This window comes from Aulonocara stuartgranti (assembly GCF_965226115.1).
Source record: "Aulonocara stuartgranti genome assembly, chromosome: 3".
In the NCBI taxonomy this organism is placed as follows: Eukaryota; Metazoa; Chordata; class Actinopteri; order Cichliformes; family Cichlidae; genus Aulonocara; species Aulonocara stuartgranti.
In genome coordinates, this window is record NC_138941.1 from 2,680,387 (window position 1) to 2,697,771 (window position 17,385).

The window sequence follows — 17,385 nt, forward strand, 5'->3', positions numbered from 1 at the left end:
GTTAAATGCTAAAGTGAAGAAAAGCTTTGATTTCACTCATGACTGAACATGTTATTATTAACCATAGCAGGCCACTGTAAAGAGTCAATTAACTGTTATAGAGGAAAAAAAGGCCAAAAACTCTGTTAATACCTATGAATAACAGGCAATGATAGACTTGTCACATTCAAAATAGAGATATGTAATAACAAACACAGGTCCGTGTCATTTAGGTTCTCCATTGAAATAGTCAATCATTTAGAAAAGTAGAATATATATATATATATGTCTCAACGCTGTTTCTCAATAATATTAAAAACCTAAAAACTATTGTTGTGGAAGATAGAAGTCACTGTGACAGCCCTCTGACTGTGGAGGACGTTTGTAATCCTATTTCTGCACTTAAGGCCAACAAATCTCCCGGCACAGATGGTTTAACTGCAGAGTTTTATGAATCATTTTCTAATCTCCTGGCTCCGTTCTTACTGCAGCTTTTCATAGGAAGTGTAGAGAATAACATCCTCCCTCCTACTCTTACTCAGGGTCTCATAACACTTATTCCAAAGCCAAACAAAGACTTACTTCTTATTGATAATTGGAGACCCATCTGTCTGCTCAATGATGACTATGAGATTATGGCTTTAGTACTTGCTAACAGAATGAAAGAGTTCTTGGACACAATTATCGATGAGACACAATCAGGCTTTATGAGAAACAGACACCTTTCTAAGAACATGAGACTGGTTTTAGATCTACTTGATTACTCTGATTTGGTATCTGACTATAGCTTCATTCTCTTCCTGGATTTTTAAAAGGCTTTTGATACAATTGAACATCAATTTATTTTACACTCTTTGGAAAAATTTGGCATTTTTCTGTAAAGCTATCAAAACCTTGTACACGAATGGCAATAGCTCAATTAAAATGATTAAGACTCCACCCCGAGATTTGACCTGTTATACAAGGAATCAGCACAGCTGATAAGGAGCTCATCATCAGCCAGCTAGCTGATGACACCACACTCTTCTTGAAGAATGCAAATCAAATCCGTCCAGCCCTTAGTGTTATTAGTGATTTCTCTGAGGCATGTTAATACTTTTAGCTATTTTATATCCATAAATGTAAGTTTATTAATAAAACACCATATTTCTGCCGTTTTATAAGGATATGAATTGTACATACAATCAATTTCAGACTCAACCAACAAAAAGCCTCTCAGAACAATATTTATATTGTAACAGTTGCTATTGTAATGCAGTGTATCACCACATGGCGGCGCCTCCTGTCTCACGACTGGTGTCACCCCCTTTTTGTTCTTCTTCGCACTCCTCCTGTAATGGATGCTCCCGTGTGTACGCGGACTAGTGTGCTCTTTAGTAATGTGTGGTAGAGGTAGCACTTTTATTTTTGATATTGTAAATAAATGAGTACTTTTTGGAAAGTCAGAAGCTGTTGCTCATTCGCTATCCACCTGCACACCTCCGCGGCTGGCTTCATCTCCACTGCACGTTACAATATGTTGATTTTTTTCGCCTACTCGTATCATAATTTTTTTACTCCTGGTTCTGTATGTTCATGTTCTGTTCTTTTGTAAACTTCATCTGTTTGTATGTTGTATACTCATTGTGTTTCAATAAAGTTCGATTTAAAAAAAGGTACGTTCTAAACGAAGCTTCAGACGTCACTGATCACGTGACTCTGGCCAAACGAATCAAGCCTCGACACGGTGCTTCTGAAGCAGCGCGTTGATCTTTCTGACACACGCACCGGAGCGTCAGCTTCAAGCGGACCATCACTACGTCTCACATCTAAAGGTGTCAAGGTAACTTTGAACTGAGTTCAGTCAATCTGGAGTTTTTCCAAGTTTTCTGTTGCTCTCTGTGAGAGAAGAGCGTTAAAGGCGGGGCTCTCCAGAGTCCAGCAAAACCGGAAACCACAGCTGGGTGTGTGTAAGTGTGCAAACCAATAGAATGCATCGTGGTGGGGGGGGGGGGGGCATCACGGGCAAGAAAAAAATAAAAGAATCGGTCGTACCCATGCTTCCCCGACGTCATGCCAGCGCATATTGGGAAATTCGTAGGCACCGATCGGTTTTCTATCAGCCATTTGCTGGGAGTAAGGGCGCCCTCCGTTTGCGAGGTGTGCCTGCTGCTGGCGGCACAGGGAGGAGAGGGCGGGGCGGCGGGGAGTCTCTGGCTGGCTGGAGCGGCATCTAATAACCAACTCGCAAAACAAAATAAAAACAACAAACAGATATTATGATACAGACTTATAATCTGCACCGATGTTTTTTCTAAATTCTATAAAGTGAGCGCGAGAGCCCTCGGTGCGCCTGCGCGCTGCTGAAGTCAAAGTAAACTTTATTGTCATCTCCGCTACAGACAGTCCAGCATATAGAGAGACGAGACGACGAGGCTGCAGTTACAGCGGTGCAAGTAAACAAACAATAAATATAAGAAGAGTAAGAAAATAAATCTACACTTTAGGACTCGGGGTAAAGGATCAATAACAATTTAAATTTATAATTTACAGTTTGATGATTTAAAGTCTCACACAACCCGTCAAAAGGGGCGGGGCCGGCTGCTTCCAAGTAGAGCACATTTCATTTATAATGATGTAAATCCAAGCCCATCATGGATTCACGATCTGAATCCTGGGTTGTGTGAAATCCCAGAAATCAACCTTAGACAAAGTGAATCTGTGAACTAAGGTGTAGGTCTGTTAGGTTAATTGTGCTGATCCTCGGGTTGGGGGATTTCTGTTTGTACTGGAGCGCAAAATTCAAACCAATGGAAGATGGACAACAAAAGTTCAAAGCCATCAGGTGCTCAGGTTAGAAAAAAGAGAAAAGATGCAGGTAAGCAGACGTGTGATTGGATAATGGCAGCTCATCCTGAACCAATCAGACTAAACTCCAAACAATACATTATGTTACAGATTTTAATATTAATTAGTCATTGTTACTTGTTGATTTGTCCTTTTCTCATTGTGTGACGAATTATGACGACTGTTTGGTAGCTGTTATTGTCTCTCTCTCTCTCTTCATGTGTGTTTCTCTGGTGAAACAATAGTTTTGTGTTAATGTTAGGGCTGCACGAGTTTGCATAAAATGAGAATCACCATTTTTTGGCTTAGAATTGAGATCATGATTCTGTCATAACAATAAATAAACATAAAACAACAAATGTCTCACGTTTTGTTGTTGCAGCAAAATGTTGTCCTGCTTGAAATTCCGTCTCCACCGTTGCTCGACGCTGCGTGTACAGAGCAGGTAGTGCAACAATAGAAAAATAGTTGCGGGACGGCACTGTGTAGCGTTTGTCTAGGGTGTTGATCGTTTTCCTAAATCCCTCGTTTTGCACAGTGTTGATGGAGCCATATCTTTGGTCAGGTGATAAGTGATAGCCTCCGTAATGTCTTTGTGCCTGCGGGAGTTCGACGTGTATAGGGAAGCGCTGTATAAAGTTCCCGTTATTGATGTTTGGGTGGTTGACCGGGACGGATTTTCTCCTGTCACTTTCTCGTCATCCCTGACATGCTCTCCGTTGTTGTTTCCCTGCTAATTTTAGCATTACACGGCACAGCTTCTGTATCACGTGGTATAAGGCTCCGCCCTTGTCATTTGTTGAGCAGGAAGAGTGAGCGCTTGTTTTCATGCAGAGTACGTCCCGGATCAAAATGTGAAGTTTTACAAATCACCACTTCTTTAGTTAATATCATTTCAGTCTCAGACAATCTCGTTTCTCTTACAGAGGTTGAATGCACCTTCTGCGGATGGTGGTACCACACAGTGTGCGTGGACTTCCCCTGCACAGAAGGCAACTACAAATGCTGTGAATGCTAAATAAACAGAAACAAATGATCCCTGTTGTCTTTGCTTGATGATTGGTTTGAGTCTTGACAATCCACATTGCTGGCGTTGCATCTTTCAATGCCAGCAATGGCAGGTATCAGTGCTCAAACCTTTTGTGTTTGTTTCCAACAAGTTGCCCACCTCGGGAAACAAAAATGTGTTCTTTTACTTGTCAGATGAACATATGAGACACTTTGACTCTTCAGTGCAGTGTGGAGCCTAACAAAGATCTGTTTTGTGTCCCAGCTGATCAGCAGGAGGAGGAGAGTCTGACGGAGCAGCAGAGGAACATTTTCAGCTACTTGGACTCAGCTCAGCCACTACAGAGGAAACAATGAGCTCAACACAGAAGGTGACAGACAGAGCAGGACCATATGACCAAAGATACTTATCACCATATACATTTGAATATTTGCCATAACGATGTAGCTGACGATAGAATTGACAGCAGACAAAATACTTTACAGCTGCACAACTTTATTAAAAACCCATCAATGTATTTTCACTGAAACAAGCAGCTGTTGTTTATGTGCATTAAAGTTATATAAAAATGTAACAGTGCAAATGCAAATTCCTCGCTGACAGTTTAACCAAAAGGCGTTTCCAGTGGAAACTGGCCGACACATCCTGAGCATAACCATGTATAATATCCACTAAACTTCAGAAGAGGTTATACAGTCGTGGCCAAAAGGTTTGAGAATTGCATAAATATTGGAACCTGGAGAAGTTGCTGCTTAAGTTTTTATAATAGCATTTTGCCTGCACTCCAGAATGTTATGAGGAGTGATCAGATGAACTGCATCGTCCTTCTTTGCCATGAAAACGAACTTAATCCCCAAAAAGCCTTACCACTGCATTTCATTGCTGTCATCAAAGGACCTGCTGAGACCATTTCAGTGATCGTCTTCTTAACTCAGGTGAGAATGTTGGCGAGCACGAGGCTGGAGATCATCATGGCTGTATCCCGATTCAGGTTCTGCAGCTTTAAAGTCCTCAAGGGCCGCGTACTCAAAGACCGCTAAGGCCGAAGTGCGAGGCTCGTAGGCTCGTGAAATGGGACGTCTAGCCTCCGTCGCGCTGCCCAGGTTGCCTAGCAACCATGATACTAACAGCTGGAAACGTTTCATACAGCTTTGTTTGACAGAAATGAAGGAGAACATATTTAGTTCATTTGTTTCTACATGAGCTCTGTGTGATTTGATGAGTATCTGAGGCTGAGACCACAGGACTGTGAAACATGATTGTTGGGCTTCATTTCTGTGCTGAACAGTCGTTTAAGATTAGCTGTAAATAACAATTAGCTGATGTTGTTCATGAGACTAAAGTCATCTCACTGTGGTAATGTAAATATAATATGGCCAATATTATAGTTATTATATTAATCACTTCACTCACAGACAAGTATCTGTGACAGTGTGTATACAGATGTATCATATATAAGAGACAAATATTGTTACTTCAGTATGTTGGTACTAAATTTGGCTCAATGCTTACATATATGTGTAAAAAGCAAATGTAGGAGCTGTGATAACTGTGTCTGATAGAATGAAGAGTAGACTGATATATGAAATATTCCTTTATTGGGTGAGAAAATCAGACCATGTCATAACTGCTGTAAGTCACACAGAATAGATATCAGAGCCTTAAACAGGCTGACTTCTGCTAAATGGGTCAAACTGGGCAGAAGGTCTACAAACACATAACATCCTTATAGAATATGATGTAACACTATAGATCAACTTAGCTCAGAATATATAAAGCATATAAACAGTTACAGCAATATGATGCAACAAACACAGCAGCTACTGATCCAAAATACTCAAAGCTTCATAGTCAAAGGAGCTTGCAAAGAAAAGCGTCTGGACTTCTGTAAGTTGCTTGAAGACGTTTCACCTCTCATCCGAGAAGCTTCTTCAGTTCTAAGGTCAAATGGTGGAGAGTCCCAGATATAAACCTAGTGGGAGTGACCCCCCACAGAGGGACAAAAGGACCCCCCTCCTCTAATCGCCTGAGCCAAGGTGTGAAACTGGGTGTGGGTCCCAATCAGCCAGAGTTTCGGGTGAGTTCATTGTGAAACCTGGCCCCACCTTGTCATGCGAATTCCTGAGATCAGATGACCCAGGATGTGAGTGGGCGTTAAGGCGTCTGGGAAGGGATCTCAAAACTGGATTATAGATGGCAGAGAGTTGGTGTCGTAAACCCCGCCTCTGTTCAAAGATGGTCGCTCACAGTGGACATAGATGGATTCTTTCACTCCGCTTTCAAACCATCTGTCCTCTCTGTCCAAAATGTGAACATTGGCATCCTCGAAAGAGTGTCCTTTATCCTTAAGATGCAGATGGACTGCTGAGTCTTGTCCTGTGGAGGTGGCTCTTCTGTGTTGTGCCATGCGCTTGTGAAGTGGCTGTTTGGTCTCTCCAATGTAGAGGTCTGGGCATTCCTCGCTGCACTGTACAGCATACACCACGTTGTTGAGTCTGTGTTTTGGCGTTTTATCTTTCGGGTGAACCAGTTTGTGTCTGAGCGTGTTGCTGGGTCTGAAATGCACCGGGATGTCATGCTTGGAGAAAACTCTCCTGAGTTTCTCTGATACACCGGCTACATAGGGGATGACAATGTTGTTGCGTCTGTCCTTCTTATCCTCCCTCGCTGGTGTCTGGTCTTCTTTTCTGTGCCTCTTTGCTGACTTTAAAAACGCCCATTTAGGATAGCCGCACGTTTTGAGTGCTTCCTTTACATGTGTGTGTTCCTTCTTTTTTCCTTCAGGCTTAGAGGGAACATGTTCTGCCCGGTGGTGTAGGGTCCTAATTACTCCAAGTTTGTGTTCCAGAGGGTGATGGGAGTCAAAGAGGAGGTACTGGTCCGTGTGTGTGGGCTTCCGGTAAACTTCGATGTTGAGGTTGCCGTTCTCTTCAATGTGCACAGTGCAGTCCAGGAAGGGCAAACAGTTGTCCTTTGTGTCTTCCCTGGTGAACTTGATGTTTTTATCCACAGTGTTAATGTGCGCAGTGAAGGATTCCACTTCTTGTGTCTTGATTTTGACCCAGGTGTCGTCCACATATCTGTACCAGTGGCTGGGTACTCTTCCTTTGAAAGAGCCAAGAGCCTTCCTTTCCACTTCCTCCATGTAAAGGTTGGCTACAATAGGTGACACGGGGGAGCCCATGGCACAGCCATGTTTTTGTCTGTAAAAGCCTTCGTTGTATTTGAAATATGTAGTGGTGAGGCAGAGGTCTAACAGGGTGCAAATCTGATCGGCTGTGAAGTTGGTCCTGTCCTCCAAGGAGCTGTCTTCTTGTAGTCATTTTCTGACAGTCTCCTCGGCCTCCGTGGTGGGTATGCAAGTGAAGAGAGAGAACTGAAGAAGCTTCTCGGATGAGAGGTGAAACGTCTTCAATTAACTTAAAGAAGTCCAGACGCTTTTCTTTGCAAGCTCCTTTGACTACGATGACCTGGATGACTGAGAACCTTCACAGACTCAAAGCTTCATAGAACTGAAACCAACATTTATTTTAGCTCCATTCTGCTGCTGATACAGACTTTAGGTTTCTGAACATTAAACTTGTTGCTGCCTTTCATAGTGTGTAACTTGAAGGCCCTGAGTACTTTCTCCCACACTGAAAACACTGGGATGATCACATTATTTGAACATTAACTAATAAGACTGATTCAGCACAGACAGTTATGTTAAACTTTCCTAGCAGTGCTTCACAAACAGGGAACAGTCTGTCTATTCTCTCCATCTGTCAGCTGCTGCTGGCTCTTCCTCCTCCTCTTCCTCACACACTGCTGAGTTTGTCCTGGTGGATCATCAGGGCTGCAAAGCCTCACAGATGATGTGCAGCAGTGGCTCCCTCAGTCTGTCCTCACTCTGGACACTTGCAGTCGTCACACATGGAAATCAAATGTGTGATAAGCTGCAGGATTCAAACACAAGTGTAACTTATAAACACATGTTCATACTTTTATTCCACAATCAGAGAGAAAGAAACAGAGAGAGAGTGCAGGACAGACAGACAGGTGACAGTCTCAGGTGTACACACTGCTACACAACAGCACCAGAGAAGCAGGATTTAGTGTTTGTGTTATTACGAGTGTAAACAAGAAGAGTTCCAGATGGTGCAGTGGACACATGTGTGGCTGCTGTGATTAAAGCATCTTTCTTTCAGCTTAACGAGTGAACCGTCAGCTCGTTCAAACACACGTTAAAGTACGTTTGGCTCGACACCACCGAACAGAGGCAGCAATATAACACAGCTAACATTAACAGTGCAGTGAATCCTGCTTGTGCCGTGATGTTCAGGACTGCAAACCGAGCAGCATCACTGACTTTCAGCTTGTTGTGTTTGTGGATATATGACTGACTTTAATTATCCACAAAATCATCACATTCTCTGTCAGATTAAGGTCGACTATTGAACGGCGTATATTTTAAAGGCTTTAAAACCAAGTTAACGCTGAAAGTACAAACATCACTAATGTCACATAACTCTGCCGACAAGGCATAGCTATGGCTATGAAATGCTCTTTGTGTATCACTTCTTCATTATGAAAGATGTCATTAATGCACTAGTAATGTCTCATCTGGAGTATTGTTCAATCATTTGGTCAGCAGCTAATAAGACAGATCTTAACAGACTTCAGTTAGTCCAGAATAAGGCGTCCAGATTAGTGTGAAGATGTTCATACTATACTAATATTGATAAAATGCATAATAACCTTTCTTGGCTTCCTGTACAGGCTAAAATATTCTATGGCTTACTTGTAGTTCTAAAGAAAGCAATTCTGTTAAACACACCACATTTATTCTGCTCAGCTGCAGTATCCAGATGAAATACATCATCATATTACACAGTTTTCAACAAGCTGCAATTTAGTAAATGCTCGAGTTAAAAGTAACGTTTTGTAAAACTGTTACATTTAGAGCAACTTTTAAGTGGAATAAGTTGCCTTAAAAAATTAGAGAATTATTCAAAACTTCAATGAACACTTAAAAGCCGATTTACAGAGCTTTTAGTTGTTGTAAATATTGTAAGACATGATTTGTTTTTGAAATTTGTCTAATGTGCCTCAATGTTATTGATATTATTATTATTATTATTGATTGCTTATATTTGAACAATTGTGAAACCTCACTGTGGATGTAAGAGTGAAATTATGTGGATATCTTGAATCCACTTTATTGTGTAATATTTTATGTGAGTATTTGACGGAAGACGAGCAACATCTGTTGTGGAAGCTAACGGGGTTCCTTTAGAATAAACAAACATAGGATTTATTATCACTGAATAATTCTGTATAAATCTATACAAATTATAGAAATATGTAATAGGAAACAACAAAATAATCTAAATTATAAAATAATGTGTGTGTGTGTGTGTGTGTGTGTGTGTGTGTGTGTGTGTGTGCATGATTTTAGTGTTTGAACAGTCATGAATTATCTTTAACAGCAGGTTGGATGTAATGTGTTAGAACTACCAGCAGGTGGGGATAAGAGACCTTTAAGGTGTTTGGTGCCACGCTCCACCTTCAGGTTTAAAACTAGTGTTAATGGAGTTTGAAGGTTGAGTTTGTTCCACGACTGCATTTCACTCACTGCCTCTGTTTGTATCTCTGTCACTGCAGGACCAACATGGAGCCAGAAGTCAGCGCTCTCAGGAGGCCGACAAACCTCACAGAAGAAAGGGAGAGAAAAAACACACCTGTGACGAGTGTGGGAAGGGTTTTACTGTGAGGGCTTCACTAAAACAGCATCAGGTCATCCACACTGGAGAGAGACCGTTCAGCTGTGACTTGTGTGGAAAGTCTTTTTCCTTGAAGGGTTCCCTAAAAAAACACCAACTCATCCACAGTGGAGTTAAAGCGTACAGCTGTGATCAGTGTGGCAGAGCTTTTACTCACAGTAGCCACTTACAGAGGCATCTAGTTACCCACTCTGGAATTAAGGCATACAGCTGTGACATCTGTGGAAAAACTTTCAGCCAGAGAGGGTACCGAAATACACACCTACGCATTCACACCAGACATGATGTGTACTGCTGTGAACAGTGTGGCAAAGAGTTTACAACAGACGCACACTTACAACAGCACATGTTTACCCACACTGAGGAGAGACCTTATCAATGTGACCTGTGTGAGAAGACTTTTAAAGCTCCACATCACCTGAGACAACACCAACAGATCCACACCAGAAAGAGACTCTACAAGTGCAGCTACTGTGAGGTATGTATTTATATTGTTATCTTGTCATTTTAGCCTGACTGTTTGGAACAACTCTGCTCATTAAACTGTGTTAGCATGTTAGCAATTCTACTGCATGGAAAAGCAGCTCTGAGTGATTATTCAGATTTTCCTTTCAGTTATGATTTTAGTATTACTGTAGTATTATGGTGGTAGTATTGTAGTTATTGCAGCCCAGTAAACTGAGTGTGTTAACTGAAACAGTCAAATGTAGTTGGACGTCTGCAGAGATGCTCTTTATTTCAGGCGACGTTCAGGATACAAATGTTGAAGGACTGACTTACACTGTCTTTGTGTCTTTGTTTAGAAGCAGAGCGACACAGATGGATCCAGTTCTCAACCCTGTCATCACTGTGGTGGTGGGAAAGACTTTCATTGTGACCTCTGTGGAAAAACTTTCAGTTGGCAAGCTGCCCTTAAAACACATCAACGTAGACACACTGGAGACAAACTGAAATACTGCAAAGAATGTGGGAGAAGCTTCACCACACCAAGAGATTTAAAACAACATGAACTGATTCACAGTGGGGTTAAAAAGCACCTCTGTGATCAGTGTGGGTCATCCTTCACCACTGAAAGTCAGCTTAAATCACACAAACGAGTCCACACAGGAGAGAAACCACACAAGTGCAGACACTGTGAGAGAAGCTTCTCACAGTCAGGTAATCGTAACATTCATGAACGTGCACACATGGAAGGAAACTACAGCTGTGACCAGTGTGACAAGAGCTTCAGGAATCTCAGTTCATACTCTGCACACAAACGATCCCACGTTACTAATAAACTGTTTCACTGTTACCAATGTGCCCAAACATTCACCTCATTGTCTGCTCTGTGCAAACATCAGCGCGATCACTCAGGGCTGAAATCACTCCCATCACTGGATCACAGTGAATCTGAAGACACAGAAAGATCCTCTGGTTTCTGTGTCAGACTCAAAAAGCTTGAGATCAGGCTCCACAGAGTTCAGATAGAATCATTTAAACTTGTGTTGAACTGAACTGGTTGCTGGGCTGAACTTCTACATAATACAGATCTACATGGGATCTTCTTTTCTGTTGTTTTACTGGGTCAGTTTTGTCCTTTTTTCTCTGTCCTGGTTTTGCTCGTCTGTAAATGATTGAAACTCAGTCAAATAGTTCATTGTTCTCCAGCAAAACGTTTTGGAAACTCATGTTTAACCTTTAAAACTCTGACATGTTTTAGCACACAAGGCTTCATCGGGGAGTTCACTCATGATTGGACCATGAGAACAAAGGTTTTTAGTTCTTTCAAAGAGAGTCTTGGAGATGTTTGATGTTTCTGTTTTTCTGAAACCACCTGAAAGAAAAACTATTTTTCTTGCTTTATGTAGTGTGGAAGTTTTTAATGTTTCTTCATCTGTTATGTTCTTGAATGTGTTCACGTGAAGATGGTACAAATAAACTGTCCTTTCAGCTTTAGCTCCTAATTTATTCATTATTTATGGTTGTAGCACAGCAGCCGTCTCTTGATTAACACATGGAGGGCTCGGGATCTGATGGTGTCGTCTCCCTAATTTGCCCACTCAGTAAATCTCACTCATGGCCAAGAAATTGAAATAAACCTTGTTTCCCTGCTGGATAGTGATCCACTGTAACTCTGCTCCTCCTTCCTGTTTAGGATTTCTGTGGCTGAAGTAAAATTCCCTCCATCCATCACTTATCCCAGCTAACCCAAAGTGAAATAAAGTTTTGCTGGTCTTAAAAAAGCATTACAATAATGGGCATTACCAATGCAAACTGAATGATACAGAAGATGAAAGAAGAGACTTTGATCAGTTAATAAAGCTCATGATCTGGATTCATTGTGGCTGCTACACAGATACTTCTGGGTCACTTCTCTCAGTTAGGAACCTTCCTCACCAAACTGACTGTTGGACCACACCCCTGGTTTCATGAGAAATTGTTTCAGCCATGATTTCTCTTCCTGTATTTCAGAGTAAAGACTGAAGTGACAAATGGAAGCATGTTTAAAAAACACAATGTGAGAGAGACGTTGAGGTCCTTAGAAGTTACCCTGGGTTTTTCTGTCACCCTGCTAGATGTTACACACCTTGTTATTGGACTGATTTCTACTGCTGGACTACTCCTGCGGAGAGTAACAATACTCTTACTAATTAGCTCCCTTTCACACCTTTGGGGATATTTATTTTTGTGTTTGCAGCGCTGTGAGCCAGAACAGCGAGAGAAAAATCTGCAACAGCGACGAGCCGAATGCTTACGTGAATCGCAGCAGCTGCACATGTGCTACGCTGAATTAGAGGATATCTTTGCTCTGGATTTCTATTTCTACTCTTTCATTTCTATATGATTCTTCTTGCATCTAAACAAAGATGATTCAATTTGCTAAATGTTGATGGCTCTTCGTGCTCAGGTGTAAATGAGACGTAATATTTGCTCTTGGTTTGGTTCTCCTGTACAGAACCTTGCAGTACAACAGAAACCTAAAAACATTATTTGTAGTTGTTATTCTTAGTTGTTCTGCTGCCTAAATACCACAGGGTCTGATTATGAAGTTATTGAGCTGCACATACGTTACGACCTGCTTAAGTTCGAGGTCACAGCGTCTGTAGAGCAGCTGGAACATAATGAAGTCTACAAGGTTAAAGTTTTCTCTTCAGTTATTGTTCTTTCTGCTGCTTGGTTTGATGGATCTGAGAGCTTTTGTTTTTATTATTGTTATTATAATTATCATTAATATTTTACTCTCTAGAAGCTTTAAAATAGTGTTTGCGTTTGAAAAAAATTGATTTAAGAATTGAACAGAAACATCTGTCCTTCTGAAAATCGCCCAAAGGCACGGAGACAAAGTCAAAGGATGCAACCTGTAACTTTCTCTTCCTTCATGTCAGGACCATCATCCATGATTTATATAAAATGCATATAGCAACAGTAGCACTTTAGTTTGGACTTTATGATTTCTGTAACTGGAAAATATAATTTTGTTTAAAGACAGAAGTGACCGCATAGTTGCAACATCAAAGGGAAATATTAATTAATTAGCATCAAGTATATTTGTTGCTTAAGCGTTTGCACTATAACTTAAGTAGGATTATAACTTTTAAGGAAGGAAAGATTTCAGATATTTAGTTCACTGTTTCAGTTATTTTATATGAAATTAAAACATTTACGTTGGTCAAATATGATGCTCTAAATCAAATAAAAGTTTGAAAATAAATGATGTATTTTTAAATGCTGCAACAAATGTTCACAAAAAGTAACTATAATTAAAACCAGTTAAACAAAATCAAATGTTTGAATCATGCTTAACCAAATGCCAGGCTGGAGAGCTGAACCTAAAGTATACGTAGAAAGATTTCAACATCTGAGCAGTTTTTAATGTTTTTATCACATATAAATGTCACAGCAGTGGGTCCTGGCCCAATGCTTTGTGTTTTTGGTTTTCTTTGACTCTTGTTTTTCTTGGTTTTTGTTCTTCTTATTTATCAGGCTCTCAGTAATCTTAGTTCTCCCTCCCTCAGTGTTCATTTCAGCCTGTGTTTAGTTTCTGTTCCCGTGTCCCACGTTTCATCGTTTCATGTCGAGTCAGCCCTGTCTCTCTGTTTCCTGTGTCTCCCCAGTCAGCCCCGCCTCCCTCGGGCACTCATGTGTGATACAGAGTAATAAACCTGACTACATTTGCTGCACTCTCTTTATTACCTGTTACTTTAAAACTCATACACTAATTATGTCTGCCCATCTCTCTAATGTGAAGGTCAAAGGTCAACATCCCAGTGACATAAGAATAATCCCAAAGGGGCAAAGGCAGCGGTTAATTTAGCACATTTAGCATTAAGGGTACAGCAAGGATATACTTTTACTTATTGTGGCAGGGATGTGGTCTCTGGCCTGCTGCAGTGGAGGCTGGTGGCGGGACGTTGGACGGCACAGGTGAGGGTGATGGAGCTCATGACTCTCCCCTTTATAGTGACGGAGGAGACTGGCGTGGGGGAAGCGTGTAGTGGAGGAAGCCGAGGAGAGAGCTGGTTTCTGGCTACAAAGACGGCGTCAAACCAGAAAAGATTGCTCGTGGTCAAATAATGTGTCAATCACCTGTGAATCAAACTGTGTGTGGCTCAGTTCATGTCACAGTGTTGTTTAGTATATCTTCACTTGTCTCACTCTCCTTCTGTTCTGTCCATCAGGACGATCCTCAGCGCTTACACAGATCCTCCATCGATGTTTTGCATCCAATCAGTGATCAGTTCTACGAGGAGGCCTGGATGTTCACCAGCGCTCGCTACACCTCCATCTACCAGAAGGTGAGTGTACTCCTTTGTACTCAGATTAACATTTTATTTCTTAAAATACATTTTCATATATGAGCTTTCTATTATTTCATGGGCCATTTAATCAATATTAAAATTACAAGCATATCAACAAAGGTGAAGCTGGTTTTTTCCACTTGCTGTCACACAGTCATGGAGGAATACAATAAATACATAATCAGTCATAGATCCTGAACAATGACATTAAAAGAAAGTCTGTGGCTCTAAAAACTAAACAGTATAAAGACATGCTCCAAGCTGCTGTTTCTCTCCTACTCCTCTAGGTTTTCCACTGTCGGCCATCCAGCGATGCTGGAGGGCTACCTGGCCAATGCTGGCCTACACAAAGAGGTCCCGGCTCGGAGGAGCTGAAGAAGATCCTTGCCTTCCTCGTCAGTTTCCTCTTCAGTTCCTATCCCAACAAAACCTTCTTGCACCTATTAGCTCCAAAGAGGCTATGGTGCCCGTGGAGGTCTGGACCTGAGGCCTGTGCTCATCACGTGGATAGAAAACACTCTGACACCATTCTGGAGGTCTGATGGGACTCTGACCAAAACACAGATGAAATAAAACTTGTGGCTGGAGCTTTTAAAATGACTTTTTCACCTCATAGATTAATGCTCATGATTGCATGTTAGCAAGACAGCATCTCCCCAAGGTGAAACTCTCAGGAGACATTTACTCTTAAACTGTAATCTGGTTGAGACTACTTGAGGAGATCTTAGTAGCGAGTATGTGGATTTAGTCTCTTCACCAACAGCAGACAGACCCATGCCAAGAAAGCAGACATGTTCTCAAAGAAAGCCGAGAGCAGAGATTGGAAAAAGCTAAAAAGAAAAAGCTGCAGCTTCAGACGACTATCTGCCTGTAAGGCTGAAAAAGTCCAGTTACGCTCTATTTTGGAAAAGCTCCCAGTTTTGGTAACCTGGACTTTTATTTCCCCTCTTCTGCTACAGATGTTGACTGTGACCTCAGAGGCCAACTGGACCACACAGCTGCAGCAGGAGTGAGGGAGAGGAGTCTTCATCCAGCTTCAAAGAAAACATCCAGGTAAAGTGACGTGGATCAGTGGATAAAGCCGTCTCCACTTTAAAGGAGATCCTCTGAGAGAGAGACTCTCTGAGCCATTTTAGCCTCAAATTATAGGACTTTATAGTACAGCAACACTTTTAAAGGACAAAAATAACATAAACTGTGACTGTAACACAAACAAAGTATTGCATGTGTTTTTAAAAGTGTTCCTCCGATGGGCAGGATATCACTATTAGACTGTCCCACCAGCCAACTTCAACAAGAGACCACAGCAGCATTCAGTGATCAGCACAGATGTTCCTCTAACACTCAGCATCTGATCCCTGTTGGTCTGTGTGCTTCTGCTTTTGCTCAGTTAGAAACCCTGCAGCAACCCCACCCAAAACTGTGTCTTCTTGTTGGCCTCAACGTTGAAGTGTCAAACGTCCAACATCTGGAAAGGAAACCACGCCAGTGTACTGTGATGTTTCACCAACATGTGGCAGACGCTGGTCCTGCCTTTCATGCTGACATCAGCAGAGAGCCCCGCCTACCTCAAAGCCTCCCCTGTCATGTATTGATCAGGATGATTATGAAGATGAGCGAGTGCAAATAAGACTGTAAAAGTCCACGAGCAGAATGTTTGGATGCTTTCTAATGATTCATGAATATCATGAGAGTGTTTGTGTGTTTTGTCTTTTCTTTGCTGACGTTTGTTACTAACAAAGACAATTTACGCTCTGTGTGTGTTTTCATCCTTACCAGCCGCACTCTAACTGCAATGAAGGAAACAAACTGTAGAAATGGTCGACTCAGTGACTTCATAAAATATTGAAGTGGTTCAGGTAGAGCCAGTTTTTAAATGACCATGAACACTGAGCGTATTGTATCTGTACAGCATGTTTTTCTATTAGACAGATTTGTAACAGAGGCCTTGCTCTCAGTAAGTTTGAAATCCTTTTCTGATTTCTTTTGTAATCTCTGATCTTTGTGTATCCTGCTCAGTTTGCATGCTGCCTGTAGGAGTTTCTGTCTTTGTATTTGAAGAGAATTCATTGAATATACTCAGCTGCTTCCCTTTGGTGCCTCACACATCACTGAAGTTTTTCAGTGTCCAGTTATTTGTTTTTAATAGCTGTTTGAATTCTCTGTATGTTTGACCCTGTAGACTGTTTAATGGACTGCTCGTCTTCCTGTTTGTAACCACTGCCTGTTTAGGACTAAAGATTTGGATTTTTGACTTGAACACAGCCTCTGCGTGTCGTCCCTTTGTGTCCTCGTCCTCTGTGTCACAGATGTTTCCATGATAATAACACAGCTTTCCCACAGTGGCTTGCAGCAGCATTTATTCACAGCACATTTGAGAAAGGTTCAGATTAACTCGATGAGTTTATATTCAGAATGATTCTGACAGTGGGCCACTGTGAATTGTGATCTTTCATCAGGTCAATGTTTAAGTTCAGTATTTCAAAGCAGGAGCTATGAACAGTCATCATGTTGGCATTAGAATTATTATTATTAATCATTATTAATAATGTCGTTACTCATGTATAACTTTGATTAGTATACATGAATTTTATCAATAGTCAAAATAATGAATAATTCATGTATAACTTTTATTGTGTTTTGTATATTAATTATATTTAAATAGAGATGTTGACCCTGTCTCTACAGTAGCATCAGTGTAACATACATTATTGGTCCAAGCTGTCATAAATGGGGAGCCTGATCCTTTATTATGAAAACATGACGAGTATTTTTCTTGTCAGTTGGGAAGAAGTTGGTCTTTTTTTCCTTCTTTTTGCTCAGTTTGTCTTTTCTTTGATAATTGAAACTCTGATCAAACCTACTCATGTTCACAGCATGTAAAAGCAGCTGACAGTCCGTGGCATTGTTGTTTGTAGAGGTGCAGTGTAGTGGGAGCATAAATCAAAAGAAAACAGTAACATTTATGTAATAAAACATCTGAATGAAAATGAACAGGCCCTTTATGAACTTCAAAGGGATCTGAAAA

General features: G+C 41.1%; 3 protein-coding genes across 8 annotated transcripts in view; 1 reads left to right on the forward strand and 2 right to left on the reverse strand.

The window, feature by feature from the left end:
* The window catches only part of LOC309702327 (uncharacterized protein), an 88,624-nt gene that overhangs the window by 33,731 nt on the left and 37,508 nt on the right, over positions 1–17,385 (reverse strand). The window lies entirely within an intron of this gene.
* Positions 839–16,166, forward strand: LOC309702319 (phospholipase D1-like). Of its 6 annotated transcripts, none has more exons than XM_082526979.1 (4): positions 839–1,801; positions 4,079–4,184; positions 9,458–10,054; positions 10,380–11,497. In XM_082526979.1, exons 2-4 carry the CDS (start codon positions 4,167–4,169, stop codon positions 11,070–11,072), a joined length of 1,308 nt encoding a protein of 435 aa, XP_082383105.1. In that variant the 5' UTR covers positions 839–1,801; positions 4,079–4,166; the 3' UTR covers positions 11,073–11,497. The 6 variants fall into 6 exon arrangements, 5 of the variants coding, with proteins under 5 accessions (XP_082383105.1, XP_082383106.1, XP_082383107.1 ...); XM_082526980.1 differs by having other exon boundaries at positions 10,383–11,497; XR_014275429.1 differs by lacking the exons at positions 9,458–10,054; positions 10,380–11,497 and adding exons at positions 15,317–15,410; positions 15,748–16,166 and having other exon boundaries at positions 1,525–1,801.
* Positions 5,060–9,322, reverse strand: LOC309702337 (uncharacterized protein). The gene is made up of 2 exons (XM_082527019.1): positions 9,311–9,322; positions 5,060–7,749 (listed from the first exon to the last, which is right to left on the reverse strand). Exon 2 carries the CDS (start codon positions 6,996–6,998, stop codon positions 5,991–5,993), a length of 1,008 nt encoding a protein of 335 aa, XP_082383145.1. The 5' UTR covers positions 6,999–7,749; positions 9,311–9,322; the 3' UTR covers positions 5,060–5,990.